General features: G+C 31.4%; 4 protein-coding genes across 4 annotated transcripts; 2 read left to right on the forward strand and 2 right to left on the reverse strand.

Annotated features, from left to right (window-relative positions):
- Nucleotides 1-3,333: 3,333 nt before the first annotated feature.
- On the forward strand, nucleotides 3,334-6,298 carry LOC124940584 (bifunctional riboflavin kinase/FMN phosphatase-like). The gene is made up of 10 exons (XM_047481110.1): nucleotides 3,334-3,667; nucleotides 3,744-3,930; nucleotides 4,095-4,225; nucleotides 4,524-4,593; nucleotides 4,825-4,890; nucleotides 4,979-5,133; nucleotides 5,211-5,291; nucleotides 5,451-5,587; nucleotides 5,672-5,764; nucleotides 5,872-6,298. The coding sequence occupies exons 1-10, from the start codon at nucleotides 3,574-3,576 to the stop codon at nucleotides 6,007-6,009; spliced, it is 1,152 nt and encodes a 383-aa protein (XP_047337066.1). The 5' UTR covers nucleotides 3,334-3,573; the 3' UTR covers nucleotides 6,010-6,298.
- A 558-nt stretch (nucleotides 6,299-6,856) lies between these two features.
- LOC124940585 (senescence-specific cysteine protease SAG39-like) lies at nucleotides 6,857-7,894 on the reverse strand. The gene is made up of 2 exons (XM_047481111.1): nucleotides 7,543-7,894; nucleotides 6,857-7,458 (listed from the first exon to the last, which is right to left on the reverse strand). The coding sequence occupies exons 1-2, from the start codon at nucleotides 7,868-7,870 to the stop codon at nucleotides 6,860-6,862; spliced, it is 927 nt and encodes a 308-aa protein (XP_047337067.1). The 5' UTR covers nucleotides 7,871-7,894; the 3' UTR covers nucleotides 6,857-6,859.
- An 8,211-nt stretch (nucleotides 7,895-16,105) lies between these two features.
- On the reverse strand, nucleotides 16,106-17,140 carry LOC124939964 (senescence-specific cysteine protease SAG39-like). Its single transcript, XM_047480432.1, has 2 exons — nucleotides 16,801-17,140; nucleotides 16,106-16,719 (listed from the first exon to the last, which is right to left on the reverse strand). The coding sequence occupies exons 1-2, from the start codon at nucleotides 17,123-17,125 to the stop codon at nucleotides 16,118-16,120; spliced, it is 927 nt and encodes a 308-aa protein (XP_047336388.1). The 5' UTR covers nucleotides 17,126-17,140; the 3' UTR covers nucleotides 16,106-16,117.
- A 3,038-nt stretch (nucleotides 17,141-20,178) lies between these two features.
- On the forward strand, nucleotides 20,179-21,527 carry LOC124938651 (bifunctional riboflavin kinase/FMN phosphatase-like). Its single transcript, XM_047479131.1, has 5 exons — nucleotides 20,179-20,362; nucleotides 20,440-20,520; nucleotides 20,680-20,816; nucleotides 20,901-20,993; nucleotides 21,101-21,527. Exons 1-5 carry the CDS (start codon nucleotides 20,194-20,196, stop codon nucleotides 21,236-21,238), a joined length of 618 nt encoding a protein of 205 aa, XP_047335087.1. The 5' UTR covers nucleotides 20,179-20,193; the 3' UTR covers nucleotides 21,239-21,527.
- Nucleotides 21,528-21,692: the final 165 nt, after the last annotated feature.

The following is a 21,692-nucleotide window of genomic DNA, read 5'->3' on the forward strand; positions in this document are numbered from 1 at the left end:
ATCGAGAATGAGAATAAAAGTAGGTTACCAGATCGGGTTTGTGATCGGAAGTAAAGAGTGTACGTGCAAACCCAAACTCGAAACCTGATACAATTTTTAATTATTTTTTATATAAATATAAATACATATAAGCGAATATGAATAAAGGGCCGTAACAATGCAATTAATAATGCGCTGTCAATTGAGGGATCGACTACAGTATGAGAAAATAATGGTAAAAAACATAATTAATAGCATGACAGGATGACATGTAAGAAATTAATAAATGAAGAGTATTATCAACTCTCTTTTTATAAACTAAATACACCAAGAAAAAAAATATCTATCATCATTTACTTTCAAAATAAGATCACAATAATAAAATAAATTAAATAATAACATCAATAATAATAGTACGTAATAATAATAACATAAAAATTATTCACAATTTTCTAATGTAATAGAACAGTTGAAGATGACAAGTCTTCAAATTTCTTTTGTTTTCAAAATATTAGGTTTGAGAAAAAAAATATGCATAACCTAGTTTAATATAAATATTTATTTTGTTTTTAATATAAATATTTATAATAACTTAATTTATTTTTAATTAATTAATTAATTATAAATATTAAAATTTTAATAAAAAAATCATTTTTTAAACTTAAGTTATAAACTTGTTTATACTAATATTTTTTATTTAACTATAAATATTTATTATATATTATATCTAATTTATTTTTATTATTATCATTATTATTAATTAGTTTATAATAATATTTTTTTTATGATTTTGTTTATAATTTAATTTTATTACTTACATTATAATAATTATTAATTCAATATATCCAATAATTTACTAATATAATAACTATTAAAAAATGATTGTTGTAAATTAATAATCTTATAAGTTTATAATATTAAACTATATTTTATTTTAAAAATTACTCAAATTAATAATAATTAAAATAATTTTATTAATATAATAAATAATAATAAAAATTATTAAAATTGGCTATAGTTAACATAATTTACAAAAAGATAAAACCCAATTAATAATTATTTTAAATATAATCTTTACTAATAAAAATATTGATATTAATAATATATTATTCTAATTTGTTTCAATAAATATATAATATTTTTAATAAATATATATTATTTTTAATCTTATTATATATAATAACTTTGTATACATTAATTAATTTTTTTATTTTTCAAATTAAAATTCGAATTCGAATAATTTTTGTTTATTATTATTATTATTATTTTTAATTATAATTCAATATTTATTTTTTATTTTAAAAGTTTTGTTTAATTATTTTTTAAATAAAAACTCATTTACTATTTATTATATTTTACAAATTATTTATGATATATATATTTATAAATTTTATTATTATATGTATTTATATGTATGCAAAAATTTAAAAACTGTTTTAAAATTTTATTTAATAATCTAATTAATAATTAAATTAAAACATTAAAAAAAATTAATTTTTGAGTTGGATGATGTTAATTGGAAAAAATAAGTTAATTTGTTATATTTTTAATATAAATATTTATAATAAATTAATTAATTTTAAAATTATTAATTTAGTTAATCATACATATTTAAATTTTAATAAAAATATAAATTTAATATAACAAAAATATTATGAAATAATTAATAACTTTAATATAGCATTTATAGTTTTGGAGTAATACTTTTACTAAAACATAACTGTTTAAATAATTTTTATTATATTTTAAAAATAATTTAAAAACTCTGAATTATTATTATTATCATTACTAATTTAAAATAAATGAGAAATAAAAAATATAAGAAATTTTAAATGTTAAAAAGTGAAAAATAATATGTCTATTAAAATTAATTTAGTTAATTATAAATATTTATAATTTAATAAAAGATAGTTTTTTTTTTTTAAATTTAAGTTATAAATTTATTTATAATAATATTTATTTTATTATAAATATTTATTATATATTATCTATATAACATATTAGTTATTATAAGAAATAATAAACATAATAATTTTTTTAAATAATTTTTTTTGTAATATTATATATACATATATTTATATTAATATTTATTATTAATTGTTATTTATTATTTATTATTTTTATAATTTTATTATAAAAAATAATAAACATAATAATATTATTTAAATAATATTTTTAATATTATATATATTTATATTAATATTTATTATTAATTAATATATTTTTTTTTATTTTCTAAATTTATTTTATTATATATTATTTATAGTATATTGGTTATTATAAAAAATAATACTTATATTAATATTATTTAAAATGAGTTATTTTATAATTAGTAGTAGTGAGATTTTGTTCTTTAGTAAAAAATTTAAAAGAAAAAAAAAGAAATGTAATAAGTTGTGATAATTTTAAGAAGGATGAGATTTTTTTTAATAAAATAATTAAATCGTATTAATTTAAAATAATAAAATAAATAATATTAATTTAAAGTGAAGGGTAGGTTGTGTATTTCTATTTTTATTAAAATACAAAAGAAAATTTAAAAAATAAAAATTGCATACTACAAACAATATGAAATAATAATAATAAAAGTCATAATTACATAAAAATAAATAAATTTATAAATTTTACGTCATTATATATGATGAAGGTAAACTATAATTTTTTTATATTTTGTTTTGAGATCAAAATTGATTGAGCGAAAGAAGTTAACAAATATTTCAACTTCTAGAGCTCACTTTAACTATCAGGTGTTAAGTGGTAATTAATTTTTAATTTTATTAAACTTATGACTAACAATTTTTACAATCTTAAAATGTAAAAAAATAATTTTTTTGTGATTGTTTCTCAAAAGTTTAGTCAAATTGGGTATAAGTTGACCATATCTTACTCCCAAAAATAAAATAAAATTGTGTGAGCATTAGCATATTTCTTAGCATATACTCTAAGAGTTCTAAGAGACCAACTGCCCAAACAAAATAATTAAGTTTCATAAGTAGAGTTAATAGTCAATCTTGAGATTTTACTAATATTTAGTCTACTTGTTTTTGTTTCTTTTAAATAAAAAATTCTTCTTTTGTATATTTGTGCTTAAAAGAATTCAATAATATGGTAGTCTACTTATTTTTGTTTTTTTAAATAAAAAATTATTCTTTTTGTATATTTAAATATAGTAGTCTACTTGTTTTTGTTTTGTTTTTTTAAATAAAAAAATCTCAGGTCATTTTTTTCTTAAACTAATCTCAATAATTTTTTATTATTAAGCTAAGAATCTGTCTTTTGTTTCATCTCCAATTATTCCTAAATCAGTAAGTAATATATAATAAAATCCGATCAAAGACGATTTTCGTTTACCAAGGAAGAAGAAGAAGAAGCGGGAAGTCTGGTCTTCTCTCTTTCTTCTCCACTTTCTTTCTCAACAGTTCAGTTGATTACTTACTCTTGATTTCGTATTAAGGAAATCGATCCCCAACGCACTATTAATTCATTGCATTGTTGTTGTCCCCTTTATTCATATTCACTTCTCTGTATCATCATCATCATCGATCAATCCATATTCTCTTTCTTCTTCGCTTGCCAAGCAACAATCCTTCTACCATGGCCATGAACAGCCAGATTGGAGAATCTCGGAGCATAGAGAACTCTATTACTGCTGTCATTCTCGATTTGGACGGCACTCTTTTGAACACAGGTTTGATTTTCAGGAAATAGAATAATTCAGCCCTATATTTTATTCAGCCATGAAATTGATGCGTGTTTTGGTACAGAGCAAGCGACGAAGAGTGTTTTAGTGGAGGTTTTGGCAAAATATGGGAAGGTCGTGGACCATGACAAGGAAGAGAAGAAGTTGGGGATGATACACAAAGATGCTGCCGCGGCCATTGTTAAGGACTATGATCTGCCATTGAGCCCTCAGAGCTATTCGCAGCTTATCTATCCTATGTATCATGAAAAGTAATCCCAAATCTTCATCTTCTTCATTTCTTATTTTATATATATATATAATCAATCAAAGTACTCATTTTAATTGCAAATTAGCATAAGTTTCTTGAATTATTATCATCCAATTATTATTTGGTTTTAGTTAAAAAGAAATATGACATTCTTCATTCTTGTAGGTGGAAGAAATCAAAGCCACTTCCTGGTGCGAATAGACTACTGAAACATCTTCGTAAGCATGAAGTGCCGTTTGCTCTTGCTTCAAATTCATCGCGTGAAAATGTAGATATGAAGATTTCTCATCATGCAGGTTTTCTCACTGAAATGCCCAAACTCATGTTTAATTCAATCAGTTTATGCCTTTTATGTGTTGTTGCTGCTCTGTCCGGATTGATGCTACTATTGGAGTTTTAGTTTCATTTACAGGAGGCAGCAAACTAAGTTTTCTGTTATGTTACACATCTACCTTATTTGAAAACACTTTTTTTTCCTGACTGTGTGTCAATCTAAAATGATCCCATATGGCTGAAGGATTATTGTGTACAATTCTTTTGTTGATACTTGACTTTCTTTTTATTTGTATTTCATGTACAAATTTATCGAGAAAGGTTGGAGAGAATCATTCTCTGTCATTCTTGGAAGTAACCAGGTCAAAATGGGGAAACCTGCTCCAGATTTGTAAGTCAGAATTTCAACTTATGCTCTCATTTGTACATTGATTTACAAGATGGGTAATCACTGCCCTGAATCATCCGTCAACTCGGAGATTTCCTATTTAGAATGAAGTTTTTCTGAAGTGAATTGTGAATAAGCAAAAGCTTAAGAATTTTGTCCAAAGATGTACAATATGCGTTCATCATCAGAAATTAATCCCGTCATGTATGCAAATAATAACGTTTGTATGATTAGGTTTCTGGAATCTGCCAGCAGAATGGGAGTTGATGCAACTCACTGCCTTGTGATTGAAGATTCAGTGTAACACTTTTGCACATTTTCTCTGATAAGATAAACCGGTCATTTATTTTATTGAGTCTTTATTATTATTGTTCATGTTCCTCAATAGAGTTGGCGTTCAAGCAGCAAAGGCTGCTGGAATGAAGGTGGTGGCCATTCCTTCTCTCCCTAAAGCAGCCAATCAATATTCCAGTGCTGATTGTCTGCTTCATTCACTTCTAGATTTTCAGCCAGAGATATGGGGTCTTCCGCCATTTGAAGACTGTATGTGTCATTTTAGATTTCACTTTTTTCATTTTCTTGTGCTCGAATTAACCAATATACCGAATTGGATGGTTCAGGTGTTGATGATAGCGCATTTCCAATTGAATCCATCTACTTGAAGGGACTGTTTAGCAATGGCCTTTTGTATCAATCAGAAGGTTTGAGCCTGTATCATTTGTTTACTAACACTTTTAGAGTTTGAAGCAAAACATATAAATCTTTAGAGTATTATGTGCATATTTAGCTGTTATAGGCTATGTAGGTCCTAATTTTAGCCTTTATTTGTTTTTTATGCAAAACTGGAACACTAAATTCAGATAGCAAGCCATCTGCTCTTCCAGATCAAGTTTCTGGACTATTCTTTGGATGGGTCAAGACGAATAATGGTGAAATCTTCAAGGCGGTAACCAACTTTAGATGGAACCATGGTTGCTGTGGTTCCAAGAGAAAAATTGTAAGTTTTGTACTTTTAAACTATGTCAAGTCTTTTATGTATTTGCAATAAACTGAAAGGTTTTTTATTCTTGTTCTTTTGTAGCATGTATGCATTGTTGATGAAATAGATGCCAAAGTTTGCGATCAGCAGGTTCAACTGATGATGGTTGGGTATATTCGAGGATTTAGTGTCCAGGTAATTTTTCTTTTTTTAACAGTTAAGAGTATCTTGAGACAAACCTTGGAAACCCATAGTCATTTAAATGTGTGTTTTTACATGTATCTCTTCTAAATGGTTAATAGGAAGATCTAACCGCACAAGTTGAAGTACCTGAAGAAAGGAAATCCGCTGCTCGTGTGTATCTCGATTTGCCTATGTTCTCCACTCGACGAGATGACCCCTTATTTCTACAAGCTTCTTGGGAGGATCTATATGTCTGATTGGACTGTAGTTGGCTGCAGTACCTTCAGATTTGCATCATATAACATTTGAAAACATATTTTCTATCAGGATTTCTGATTAGATTCAGATGGGATCATATTTGAAAACTGAATTTTTTATACTTGCAAATTAAAAACATTGTCCACACGTTCTTGTACAAAAGGAGTGTTTCTCCTTATCTTCTTACATAAATAATTGCCCTATCTAATAACTTGTGATGTTGAAGAAGTGTATCCTTTTTCCAGGAGTGCTTTTGAGGTAACTCAGAATTACATATGTTTTCATGAAGTGTAATAAGTCGATAAAATGACCTTCAAGTTTAAGAGATGAAACATAAAGCTAGATTCTTCAACAAATCTTTTTACTGTTTTGAAAATCGAGATTCTTTTCATGGATCCACAGTACATACAAAGGCCTCATTTACCGATGAAGTTCAAACCATTACAAAACAACTTGCACTGAGAATACCCATATTTGTGTCATTGAGGCGATAAGCTTTCCAAACCTTCCCCCATGGGCTGGTATGAACCAAAATAGTGATTTGTGGAGTCTGAATACATCAGTGAGGGTAGATCAAGTTCCTGAGGGAATTCCATATTATAAACTTCTTTTTCCAAGTCACATTTAAGAGATGCATTTCTTACACCCAGTGTAAGAATATATTAATGAAAGAAGCTACTTTTTATACATGGATTGGTAACAAGTATGTATACTTTATACTTAAAATTAAGGTAAGAACTGCACATATATTTTGAGTTAAACAAGACTGCAGGTCCGCAAGAAAGAAACTTTGATTTACATTATATATGATCTTCTTCATGATTATGTTGGTATTTTGATATGATTTGTTTATTCCGCAGCAGTGGGATAGGAAGCCTGCATAGCAATACCGCATAGGCCTTCCTTGGCATCAATATCCCTCTGCATTCTTATGTATCCTTCTTCTCCCCAGCTCTCTCCCCACGAATTCTTTACAATCCAGTATTTGGTTCCATCATCTGTTGTTCCATACCCCACCGCGGTCACCCCGTGGTCCAGCTCAGTTCCACACTCACCGGTGAAGACCCCGCTAGAGTAGAATTGGAAATCAGAGTCTCCAGCATCAATTGCTACAGAGACAGGTTGATTGGCAACAGCTTTCATTAGTGAACTTTCGCTGTTGGCTGGCACGTCTTCGTAGCCAGTTATAGTGGCTGCGTAGTTTGATTCCTTCTTCTTATTGCAAGTCCCGTCAGATCCATCGTATACGTAGTTGGATTCGCTGGTCAGGCCCCCATTGCTTTGGATGAATTCGAAGGCGTCGTCCATGAGACCCCCGTTGCAGCCTTGATCCTGTCCGTTTACATCACAATCAACAAGCTCTTGCTCAGACAAAGATATCAGCTTTCCCGTTGCTATCTGAGCGATTCCTTCAGTCGCAGCCACAGCAGAAAAAGCCCAACAACAACCTGTGTAATATCCCGACCCACAAGTTAAAAATCAAATTTCTTTATACAAAACAAAAGATTAGTTCATTTATAATTACTGCTTACCGCATTGTCCCTGGTCCTTGATGGGGGTGACGGCACCCTTCTTCCGCCAGTCCATGGTGGCGGGCACAGCTGAAATGTTTTGGTATCTGAACAAGGAATTATTATCAGAGCAAACATGACTCTTGAACTTATTCCTTAGCTTGAACTCTTGGTTGGTAAGGTCTGCAAACTGATTGATTCCCATTTTATAAGGCTTGTTTGCGGCCCTGTTGAAGGATTCTATCATCTCCACGTTATCTTTGAATATGGTGTAGCGTTTCTCCTTTTCAGCTTCGTCTTTGTAAACGCGCCCTTGTTCTGTCATCCATCGTTCATGCCTCTTCTGCATTGTGGAATGGCCGTTAAGAAGAGAGCGAGATGCAGCTTGAGAAGCCAGTATAGTCAAAACAAAAAAGAGAGTCAGGCAGAGAAGTTGTTGCCGCTGCTGGTTCATCATGATGATGTTCTTGTAAATAATGTAGAAAAAAAGACTAGGAATTGTTGTAAGAAACACTGCTTGTTTAGGAAATGGATACTTTTGCTTTTACATGCAAGCTCTATAAATAGAAATGGATCCTAGACATGCCTTGTCTAGGAAATTATTAAATCTTTGTTTTGCCGTGGCTTGGAAAGTGTTGAGTGGTTTTTGTTTTATTAGTTTGAAAATGACTAATTAAGGGAGACTGCATTGTTGTAAGTATACATGTACACAATTGATTTTTTTATAGTCTATTTTGTAACATATTTGTTTGGCCAGCATGGAGACAACTTCATACATACCCAGAGGAATCAATGATAGTTGATAGTGAGTTGATGTCATTTGTGTTGAATGAAAAAGGTTCACCCAATAGAAAATATCATAGTACTTTTTTGCGATAAAATAGAATTGGTAAGATTATATCTATATATATACATGGGCGTGCCCAGAATTTCGAACTGGGGTGGGTTTGAAAAAAATTTAAGGTGAGCTTAAAATAATAAAAATAAAATTTTGATAAAAACAAATATATAAAAGTAAGTTTTACCATTTATTTTAATAATTAGATAAAAAAACAATGAATTATATTAATTTTTTTTAAGAAATTAAGGGTAATTACATATTTTTACAGGAAAACATTTTTTTTTTTTGGCTGGGCTTCAGCCATCCGAACCCCTACATAGATTCGTCCTTATATATATGACAAAGCTAATAAATAATATATTTAAACAAAACAAACTAAAATTTTCTCTACAACATTTCATAATTGGATTCAAAAAAAAATTTCTTCTATTTTGCTATTTTTCTTTAGGTTAAAATAATGGCTATCTTTTTGGAGAAATTGAGAATTTTATTCAAATTCTACGAATGATTAATGTCAAGATCAAAGGAATGCAAAATTGTCAACAATTAACGTTGCGTGCCCAGTGACTTGAAGCTTGTTTTCAGTTAATAATTATTATAATCTTATTAACTATACATACCAATCTTACCAAAAGAAAAAAAAAAAAAACCATTATTTTGTCTTCTACATCATGGCATAACTAACTAAGTCTAGACTATGACACAATTTATAAAGTTCCACACCATTATATTATTTTCTTTAAGAAACTATAAAATACATTATTTTAATAATAAAATATATTTTCAAAAGAAGGGTGAGATGCTCAGTAAATTCACTTTTATATTAAAAATAAAGCCCAGTTATTATTTAAGGCCAGAAATTAGTTTGTTTTTATTGAGGTGAATTAAACTTTAAATTATGTCATACGAGACTTTAATTATCACAATTTTTGTGATTTAATGTTTTTCACAGGCGAACGAATAAATGTCTGTATTTTTATTAATAGTCGGCCCTGAGTTTTGGGCTGTCCAGCTCCCTGTAGAAAAAGTAGATATTTCTTTTATTTGTAACGATCTGCCTTTAGTATATGAATTAATATCACATTTAATTCTACAGTTATGCAAAATTAAGTTAATATTTACGTTTCTTGTTTTCAACATTTTTATAGTTGTAGTTTATTTCTTTTGCTGTAATCTGTTTTATTTTATCTTTTGACAATTAGAAATCTCTCTTCATCTGTTGATTTCCACACTTCATTGTTCATCATTTTTTTGCATTCTACACAACAATTGGTATCAGAGTGGGTTAGATCCGATCAGATTATCACTTTTGTTTTCTGGCGAGAGAATGTCTTCAATGAATCTAAAAATCGAAAAATTCACAGGGCAAAACAGTTTTGGTCTATGGCAGATCAAAATGCGAGCCTTGCTTAAACAACAAGGCGTCTGGGCACCATTGTCGAAGGAAAATGCGAAGATAGTTGCAGGTCCTGCAAAGGAGTCTTCCTCTGGTAAAATCACTGCTGAGCTTGAGGTCTTGGAAGAGAAGGCGCACTCAACAATTTTACTCTGTCTGGCTGATGAAGTGATTACTGAGGTATCAGATGAAGATACTGCAATCGGTCTGTGGTCGAAGTTAGAGGCTTTGTACATGACAAAGTCACTGACTAACAAGTTGTTATTGAAACAACGTCTGTTCAGTCTTCGTATGCTTGGAGGTAAGTCTCTTCGTGAACATCTTGATAAGTTAAACACTATATTACTTGAATTGAGAAATATAGATGTTAAGATCGAAGATGAAGATGCTGCATTAATTTTGTTGGTATCTTTACCCAACTCGTTTGAAAATTTTGTTCAATCGTTCGTTGTGGGTAAAGACTCCGTAACTCTAGAGGAAGTTCGGTCAACACTTCATACTAGAGAACTGCGTCATAAGGCGAGCGGTGAAATTGTAGACAGTCAAGCATCTAGGTTGATTGTCAGCACAGTCAACTACAAAGGGCCTGGAAAGAAGAAGGATAAAAAATATAAAGTTAAGGGTCCTAGTGCTAAAGACATCTGCAATTACTGTAAAGAACCTGGTCATTGGAAGAATAATTGTCCTAAGAAAAGGGGCAAATATTCTACGGCTGCTATAGCACATGAAGACAGAGACACCGACTCAGAGGAGGACATTGCCCTTGTAGCTAACGCTTCTCTACACCCTATTGATACGTGGGTGTTGGATTCAGGGTGTTCATATCATATGAGTCCGAACAAAGAATGGTTCGATACCTATGAAGATTATGATGGTGGAAACGTTGTCATGAGAAATGATGCCATATGTAAAACGGTGGGTATTGAGACTATCAAAATTCTGACTGATGATGGTAAGATACGGACCCTAACTGGCGTTCGACATGTTCCTCAACTGAAGAAGAACTTAATATCTTTAGGCATTTTAGATGCTAAATGTTTCAAGTTTAGCGGTGAAGAAGGAACATTGTGCATCAGTAAAGGTTCAAAAATAATACTGAAAGGTATTAAACAGAATACCTTGTATATACTACAAGTTAAGACGCTGACAGGTTCCGCTGTGGTCGCATCCAAATCTGTGAATCGACACCCTGATGTAACCAAGTTGTGGCATATGCGACTTGGACATATGGGGGAGAGGGGGATGCAAATTGTGTCCAAACGAGATCTTCTATCTGGCCACAAGGTTACCAACCTTAAGTTGTGTGAACACTGCATTTTCGGGAAAAAACATCGCCGCAAGTTCAGTAAGGGAGTTCACAAAACTAAGGGCACACTGGATTATATCCACTCTGATTGTTGGGGTCCTGCTCAAGTTGAAGGTATAGGAGGTTATAGCTATTTTTGTAACATTCATAGATGATTACTCAAGGATGACCTGGTTGTATCTTTTGAGACATAAGAGTGAGGTATTTAAGACCTTCAAACATTGGAAGGCACTGGTGGAGAATCAAACTGGAAAGAAGGTTAAGAGGCTGCGAACAGATAATAGGCTTGAATTCTGTTCATCTGAGTTTAATGAGTTCTGCAGGGATATGGGGATTGCAAGACATCACACTATCCGAGGTACACCACAGCAGAATGGTGTAGCAGAAAGGGTGAATCAAACATTGTTAGAGAGAGTTAGAAGCATGCTCTCTAATGCAGGATTGACTAAAAAGTACTGGAGCGAGGCTGTCTTAACAGCTTGCTATCTGATAAATCGTGCACCACACACTGGGATTGATTGCAGAATCCCTTACGAGGTATGGTCTGGTAATGTCGTTGATTATTCTCATTTGAAAGTCTTTGGGTGCACATCTTACTATCATGTTAATGAAGGAAAGTTGGAACCAATGGCAAAATAGGGTATTTTCATGGGCTATGGAGATGGAGTTAAGGGATATAGAATTTGGTCATCTTCTGAAGGTAGAGTAATCCTCAGCAGGGATGTCACCTTTAATGAGAAGTTTATACTTAACTCCTCTATCAAGCCATCACTTTCTAGAGAAAATAATAATACCGAGAAACAGGTGGAGCTTAAGGTGGCTCCAGTTCAAGGGACAACTGACATGACACACGATACTGATAAGCCATCTGAGGAAGTTTATCAATTTGGAGCACCTGAAAGTCAATCTGACATTGCAACACGACCTAGAAGGCAAATTAAAGCTCCTGACAGGTTAATTCATTCAATCGAGGGAAGAAAGATCTCAACTGGTCCTGGAAGTAGGACAATCAGTCCCTCTATAAATGATACTGAAGAAATGGTAAGTTATGGACTTCAGGTAGCTGAAGATGTCATACATAACGAGCCATCTTCTTACAATGAAGCTGTTAATACTGCTGATTATGCGCAATGGATTGCTACCATGTGTGAGGAGATGGAATCACTTCACAAGAATAATACATGGGAGCTGGTTACTTTACCTAAGGGAAGAAGAGTCATTGGGTGTAAATGAATTTTCAAAAGGAAAGATGGAACCTCTAGTGCTGAAGGGACCAGATATAAAGCACGATTAGTTGCAAAGGGATTCAGTCAAAAGGAAGGCGTAGACTACAATGAGATATTCTCACCTGTAGTCCGACACACTTCTATCAGGGTACTATACTAGCTATAGTAGCACATCAGAATCTGAAACTCGAGCAATTAGACGTGAAGACGGCTTTCTTACATGGTGAGATTGAAGAGGATATACTGGTGAGTCAGCCTGAAGGATTTCTTGTTCCTGGTAAGGAAACACATGTTTGTAGTCTGAAGAAGTCTTTGTATGGACTTAAATAGTCTCCTCGACAGTAGTATAAGCGGTTTGACAATTTCATGATTGAACATGGTTACAATAGGAGTGCATATGATTGTTGTGTCTATCACAACAAAGTCAATGATGGTTCTTTGATTTATTTACTCCTGTATGTAGACGACATGTTAATCGCAGCCAAGAAGATGTCGGAGATTCAAAAGCTGAAAGACCTTCTCAGTTCTGAGTTTGATATTAAAGATCTAGGTGGAGCACGAAAAATTCTGGGCATGGAAATAGTAAGAGATCGAGTTCAAAAGAAGCTATTTTTTCACAGAAGAGTTATATTTTGAAAATGTTGTCTCGTTTTGGGATGAGTACAGCAAAGGCTCTCAATACTCCTGCTGCTGTTACTGATCATTTGTCTGCATTCGCACCCCAGTCTGAAGCTGAGAAGTTATACATGTCTAATGTATTGTATGCTAGTGCGGTGGGTAGTTTAATGTATGCCATGGTATGCACTAGACCTGATATTGCGTATTCAGTAAGTGTTGTTAGCAGGTTTATGTCTCGACCTGGTAAGGAACACTGGCAAGCGGTAAAGAGAATATTTCGCTATCTGAGAGGCACATCCGATGTTGGTCTCATTTATGGGAGTAATAACCAGTGTCTCGTAACTGGTTATTCTGACTCAGATTATGCTGCAGATATCGATGGTAGAAGATCAATGACTGGTTATGTTTACACTCTTGGTGACTCTGTGGTTAGTTAGAAGGCAACGTTACAGTCGACAGTGACGTTGTCCACTACCGAGGCTGAGTATATGGCGCTAACTGAAGCAGCCAAGGAAGGTATATGGTTGAAAGGATTAATCAGTGGCCTTGGTATCCATCATGATCAGGCAATTGTTTTTTGTGATAGTTTAAGTGCTATTTGTTTGACCAAAGATCAAGTGCATCATGATAGAACCAAACATATTGATGTTCGTTATCATTTTCTTCGTACTGAGAAGAGAATCAAAGTGAAGAAGATCAGCACACATCATAATCCTGCTGACATGTTCACGAAACCGATTCCACTTAACAAATTCACCCATTGTTTGGACCTGCTAAATGTTGACAGTTGGAAATAGTTTGATCAGGCTCTTCTTGTTGGGTGATACTAAGGCAAGGTGGAGATTTGTAACGATCTGCCTTTAGTATATGAATTAATATCACATTTAATTCTACAGTTATGCAAAATTAAGTTAGTATTTACGTTTCTTGTTTTCAGTATTTTTATAGTTGTAGTTTATTTCTTTTGCTGTAATCTGTTTTATCTTTATCTTTTGACAATTAGAAATCTCTCTTCATCTGTTGATTTCCACACTTCATTGTTCATCATTTTCTTACATTCTGCACAACAATTGCACTAAATCTAGTTTAAAAAACTAATAAAAAAAATGTTTTTAAACCCATAACCAAATAAAAAATTTTAGTTTTTATTTTGAACAACTAAACTATAACAACTTAGGTTTAAAATTACAATAAATTTAATTAAATATCTCAATAATTTTAAAATTGGCTATCTGGGGAGTATGCTACCCTAGCCCGAGGGTTTGTCGGGCTTACCCCAGAGTCGGTTCATTTTCTTACTTTAACATAGAAGTTTCATTTTTTTAATTAATTTATCAAATTTGTACCAACAAAATAACAATTTCTCTTTTTTCGATTTTTTAATATATTTTCATACATTATACATTTTTTTAAGACATTTCAAATCGTATGCGGCAACTTTAAACGTGTATATCTCGAAAAAATATTGAATTTAAAACACAAATACTACTAAATTGGTAAATCATACACAATATTATGTCATTATGAGATTATATGAAATAAATACAAAATTTATTTTTATTAAAAACAATTCAATTTTTTTTGGATTACACATTTTTGTAGTAATTCAAATAAACTTTAACAAAAATAGAATACGTAAATCTCGAAAATAATACAAAAATAATACTCAAATTTAAAAAATACGTCATCTCTAAATATAATTTAATTTAAAAACGTGACAAATTAATTAAAAAAACGAAAAAAAAACTTTTAAATAAGATAAATTACACGTTTTTGTCAAATGACTAAAATTTTGATAGTTCAATCTCATTAAATAAAAACGATCCAAATTCGAGTTTCAAATAACAATTGGGTCAAAAGAAATATATATCAATCACTAGTACATTAGTAATCAAATAGCTCCTAAAATGTTAAGTGTCTCTTTTTAAGAGATTAAAAGTGATGAGTTTGGTTTCAAATTAGGATTCAAATGTTTCTCAAAAGATTATGCGTCTCCACACTAAACCCCATGAGAAACTAAAACTATTTAAGCCAACATTTTCTTCTCCAAAGTTGTAGATTAACTCTTTAACCATTAACAAAAATTAAAAATTTCATTTGGGTTAATAACATAATTTTGGTATGATTGTTAACAAATTTAGGTAGGCTAGACATTATTTGTTTCAGGGCTTAAGTAACTCTTTATTTTAAAGAGAAAAAATCATTTCAATGATTCATTTTCTTGTTAATGGTTAAAACAAATAAAAAAAATATTTAAGTATAAGTTACATCACTTATCATAAAAGATCAAAAGACAACTAACTAATAAGCATGAAAAAAATACCAATGTGATTTGTAGACCTTGAATAAACAATCACTAACTATCACAACATATCTATCTCTCAGTCTTCAAAACATAAATAGACATTAGAGATTCGAAACTCCAGTAACACAGGGATTTTTCGTCAGTTTCTTCGTAAGGCTTCTTATTTCTCATTTCAAGGCATAACTAACTTAGCTACGAAATTTATAAAAAAAAATTACACTCATTTCCTTAGCCCTTTTCGTGTTATTCACCACATTTTCAATTCTATCCAGCGCATTGTATCTCTTTTAAGTGTCCAGATTGAAAATCATGACTAATGTTATTAACGTGGTAAGTTGTGTGGCCTCAATTATATGTATTTTCACGTCTCGAATTTTGCTTTTGAAGTATACCATACTCAATTTCTAGTGCAGTCTTCGATATGTGATTTTCCTTCTCATTTTCTAAGTCATTCGCTATGAAATCTTCTAACTGTACCTACTTCTAATTCCTCCTTCAACAACAATTCAATCTTGGTGAAAACAGAGTCCTTTTGTAATTTTTTTTTTCTCAAACTCTTATTTTCTATCTAAACCTACAAGATCATTACATTCAACGTGAATTGTACATCTATCTATATAATTTTGAGTACATTCTGCATTTAAATCTTTTCTTTCAAGAAGAAGAGTAGTTAGGTATTAATGAAAGAAACTACTTTTTATACATGTATACTCTCATCGATTAAGAGACATTCTGAGAATTGGTGACAAGTATGTATGTATGTATATTTACAGAGATTTTAAACATAAATTAAGGTAAGAACTGCACATATATTTTGATTTAAACAAGACTGTAGAAAATAAACTTTGATTTATATTTTATATGATCTTCTTCGTGATAATACTGGTCTTTCGATATGATTTGTTTACTCCGCAGCAGTGGGATAGGAAGCCTCCATAGCAATTCCACATAGACCTTCCTTGGCTTCAATATCCCTCTGCATTCTGATGTATCCTTCCTCTCCCCAGCTTTCTCCCCACGAATTCTTTACAATCCAGTATTTGGTAATTCCATCGTCTGCAATCCCATACCCCACCGCGGTCACCCCGTGGTCCAGTTCAGTTCCACACTCACCGGTGAAGACCCCGCTAGAGTAGAACTGGAAATCAGACCCTCCAGCATCAATGGCTACAGAGACCGGTTGATTGGCTACAGCTTTCAACAGTGAACTTTCGCTGTTGGCAGGCACATCTTCGTAGCCAGTTATAGTGGCTGCATGGTTTGATTCCTTCTTCTTATTGCAAGTCCCATCAGATCCCACGTATCCGTAGTTGGACTCGCTGGTCAGCCCCCCATTGCTTTGGATGAATCCGAAGGCGTCGTCCATGAGACCCCCGTTGCAGCCTTGATCCTGGCCGTTTACATCACAATCAACAAGCTCTTGCTCAGACAATGATATTAGCTTTCCTGTTGTTATCTGAGCGATTCCCTCAGTCGCAGCCACAGCAGAGAAAGCCCAACAACAACCTGTGCATCCCGACCCACAAGTTAAAAATCAAATTTCTTTATAGAAAACAAAAGATTAGTTCATTTATAATTACTGCTTACCGCATTGTCCCTGGTCCTTGATGGGGGTGACAGCACCCTTCTCCCGCCAGTCCATGGTGGCAGGCACAGCTGAAATGTTTTGGTATTTGAACAAGGTAGTATCAGAGCAAACGTGACTCTTGAACTTATTCCTTAGCTTGAACTCTTGGTTGGTAAGGTCTGCAAACTGATTGATTCCCAATTTGTAAGGCTTGTCTGTGGCTCTGTTGAAGGATTCTATCATCTCCACGTTATCTTTGAATATGGTGTAGCGTTTCTCCTTTTCAGCTTCGTCTTTGTAAATGCGCCCTTGTTCTGTCATCCATCTTTCATGCCTCTTCTTCATTGTGGAATGACCGTTAAGAAGAGAGCGACATGCAGCTTGAGAAGCCAGTATAGTCAAAACAAAAAAGAGAGTCAGGCAGAGAAGTTGTTGCCGCTGCTGGTTCATCATGATGATGTTCTTGTAAATAATGTAGAAAAAAAGACTAGGAATTGTTGTAAGAAACACTGCTTGTTTAGGAAATGGATACTTTTACTTTTACATGCAAGCTCTATAAATAGAAATGGATCATAGACATGCCTTGTCTAGGAAATTATTAAATCTTTGTTTTGCCGTGGCTTGGAAAGTGTTGAGTGGTTATTGTTTTATTAGTTTGAAAATGACTAATTAAGGGAGACTGCATTGTTGTTAGCTTATACATGTATACAATTGATTTTTAATGTCTATTTTATAATATATATATATATATATATATATATATATATATATATATATATATATATATATATATATACACGTTTGGCGAGGAGACAACTTCTTACATAAAGAGAGAGGGTTAATTCGATGCTACATGTACATGTACTACCTGTATCTCACTCATGAAGTGACACCTATACACAAAAGTAAAGCATTACCTTTTTTTTTCTTTTTGTACATGTGTCACTTTCTTAATTGATATATGCACTATAATACATGTAGCATCGAACTAACCCATAAAGAGGTATATAGTTAGCTGATGTCATTTGAATATATATGTCATTTGTGTTGCAAGAAAAAGGCTTACCCAACAGAAAATATCATTGTACTTTTGCAATAGAATAGAATTGGTAAGATTATATCTATATATGACAAAACTAAATAATATATTTAAACAAAACAAACTAAAATTTTCTCTACAACATTTCATAATTGGATTCACATGTTTTTGCATATTTTGCTATTTTACTTTAGGGTCAAATTATGGTTATCTTTTGGACAAATTGAGAATTTTATTCAAATTCTAAAACACAATTAATGTCAAGATCAAGAGGAATGCAAACTTGTCAACAATTAACTATGCGTGCTCAGTGACTTGAAGCTTGTTTTCAGTTAATAATTATTATAATCTCATTAACTATACATACCAATCTTATCAAAAGAAAAAAAAAGAAAAATAAACAAACCATTATTTTGTCTTCTACATCATGGCATAACTAACTAGAGTCTAGACTATGACACAATTTATAAAGTTCCACACCATTATATTATTTTCTTTAAGAAAATATAAAATACATTATATTAATAATAAAATATATTAAAAAAAAGGTGAGATGCTAAATAAATTCACTTTTATATTAAAAATAAAGACAATTATTATTTAAAGCTAGAACTTAGTTTGTTGGTTGAATCAAACTAAATTATGTTACATGAGCTTCTAACTATCATAATTTTGATTTTAGTGATTTATTGTTTTTTACAAACGAATAAATGTCTTCTAGTAACATAGTAGTTTTATTTTTGTAATTAATTTATCAAATTTGTACAAACAAAATAATAATTTCAAAAATAGTTATTCAAATCAACTTTAACAACAACAAAACAAAAAAAAAAGAATACGCAAATCTCAAAAATAATACAAAGTAATATTCAATTTTTAAAAATGCGTCATTTCTAAATATTATTTCATTTAAAAACGTGATAAATTAATTAAAAAACGAAAATAATACTTTTAAATAAGATAAACACATTTTGTCAAATGACTAAAATTTTGATAATTCGATCCATTCGATAAAAACGATCCAAATTCGAGTTTCAAATAACAATTAGGCCTAAAAATAAATATATATAAATAAGTATATTAGTACTAAGATACCTCCTAAAATGTTAAGTGTAGCTTTTTAAGAGAGTGAAAGTAATGAGTTTGATTTCAATTTAGGATTAAAATGTTCTAAAAAATTTATGCGCCTCCACACATAAGCATATGAGAAACTAAAACTATTTGAGCCAACATTTTTTTTCCAAAGTTGTAGATTAACTCTTTAACCATTAACAAAAATTAGAAATTTCATTTGGATTAATAACATAATTTTGGTATGATTGTTAACAAATTTAGATAGATTAGCTAGACTAATAAAACCATAACTTGTTTCAGGGCTTAAGTAACTCTTTATATTAAAGAGAAAAATCATTTCAATGATCCATTTTCTTCTTAATGATTAAAACAAATAAAAAATATGTAAGTATAAGTTACATCATTTATCATAAAAGATCAAAAGATAACAACTCAATAAGCATGAAAAAAAATACCAATGTGATTTGTAGATCTTGAATAAACAATTATTAACTATCACAACATCTATCTCACAGTCTTCAAAACATAGATAGACATTACAGATTTCAAATTCCAGTAAAACGGGGATTTTGCATCAGTCTCTTCGTAAGGCTCCAGGCATAACTTCGCTATGAATTTTATAAGATTTTTTTACACTCATTTCCTTCGCCCTTCTCGTGTTATTCACCACATTTTCAATTCTCTCCACCGCATTGTATTTCTTTTTATGTGTCCAGATTGAAAGTCATGACTAATGTTATTAAAGTGGTAAGTTGTGTGGCCTCAATCATATGTATTTTCACGTCTCGAATTTTGCTTTTGAAGTATACCATACTCAATTTCTAGTGTAGTCTTCTATATGTGATTTTCCTTCTCATTTTCTAAGTCCTTTGCTATGAAATCTTCTAACTGTACCTACGTCTAATTCCTCCTTCAACAACAAGTCACTCTTGGTCAAGACAGAGTCCCACAGGGCTTTTGTAATTTTTTCTCAAACTCTTATTTTCTATCTAAACCTACAAGATCATTACATTCAACCTGAATTGTACATCTATCTATATAATTTTGAGTACATTCTGCATTTAAATCTTTTCTTTCAAGAAGAATAGTAGTTAGGTATTAATGAAAGAAACTACTTTTTATACATGTATACTCTCATCGACTAAGAGACATTCTGAGAATTGGTGACAAGTATGTATGTATGTATATATACAGAGATTTTATACATAAAATAAGGTAAGAATAGCACATATATTTTGCACATTTTCTCTGATAAGATAAACCGGTCATTTATTTTATTGAGTCTTTATTATTATTTTTCATGTTCCTCAATAGAGTTGGCGTTCAAGCAGCAAAGGCTGCTGGAATGAAGGTGGTGGCCATTCCTTCTCTCCCTAAAGCAGCCAATCAATATTCCAGTGCTGATTGTCTGCTTCATTCACTTCTAGATTTTCAGCCAGAGATATGGGGTCTTCCGCCATTTGAAGACTGTATGTGTCATTTTAGATTTCACTTTTTTCATTTTCTTGTGCTCGAATTAACCAATATACCGAATTGGATGGTTCAGGTGTTGATGATAGCGCATTTCCAATTGAATCCATCTACTTGAAGGGACTGTTTAGCAATGGCCTTTTGTATCAATCAGAAGGTTTGAGCCTGTATCATTTGTTTACTAACACTTTTAGAGTTTGAAGCAAAACATATAAATCTTTAGAGTATTATGTGCATATTTAGCTGTTATAGGCTATGTAGGTCCTAATTTTAGCCTTTATTTGTTTTTTATGCAAAACTGGAACACTAAATTCAGATAGCAAGCCATCTGCTCTTCCAGATCAAGTTTCTGGACTATTCTTTGGATGGGTCAAGACGAATAATGGTGAAATCTTCAAGGCGGTAACCAACTTTAGATGGAACCATGGTTGCTGTGGTTCCAAGAGAAAAATTGTAAGTTTTGTACTTTTAAACTATGTCAAGTCTTTTATGTATTTGCAATAAACTGAAAGGTTTTTTATTCTTGTTCTTTTGTAGCATGTATGCATTGTTGATGAAATAGATGCCAAAGTTTGCGATCAGCAGGTTCAACTGATGATGGTTGGGTATATTCGAGGATTTAGTGTCCAGGTAATTTTTCTTTTTTTAACAGTTAAGAGTATCTTGAGACAAACCTTGGAAACCCATAGTCATTTAAATGTGTGTTTTTACATGTATCTCTTCTAAATGGTTAATAGGAAGATCTAACCGCACAAGTTGAAGTACCTGAAGAAAGGAAATCCGCTGCTCGTGTGTATCTCGATTTGCCTATGTTCTCCACTCGACGAGATGACCCCTTATTTCTACAAGCTTCTTGGGAGGATCTATATGTCTGATTGGACTGTAGTTGGCTGCAGTACCTTCAGATTTGCATCATATAACATTTGAAAACATATTTTCTATCAGGATTTCTGATTAGATTCAGATGGGATCATATTTGAAAACTGAATTTTTTATACTTGCAAATTAAAAACATTGTCCACACGTTCTTGTACAAAAGGAGTGTTTCTCCTTATCTTCTTACATAAATAATTGCCCTATCTAATAACTTGTGATGTTGAAGAAGTGTATCCTTTTTCCAGGAGTGCTTTTGAGGTAACTCAGAATTACATATGTTTTCATGAAGTGTAATAAGTCGATAAAATGACCTTCAAGTTTAAGAGATGAAACATAAAGCTAGATTCTTCAACAAATCTTTTTACTGTTTTGAAAATCGAGATTCTTTTCATGGATCCACAGTACATACAAAGGCCTCATTTACCGATGAAGTTCAAACCATTACAAAACAAC

The sequence above is a fragment of the Impatiens glandulifera genome, chromosome 5, assembly GCF_907164915.1.
Source record: "Impatiens glandulifera chromosome 5, dImpGla2.1, whole genome shotgun sequence".
In the NCBI taxonomy this organism is placed as follows: Eukaryota; Viridiplantae; Streptophyta; class Magnoliopsida; order Ericales; family Balsaminaceae; genus Impatiens; species Impatiens glandulifera.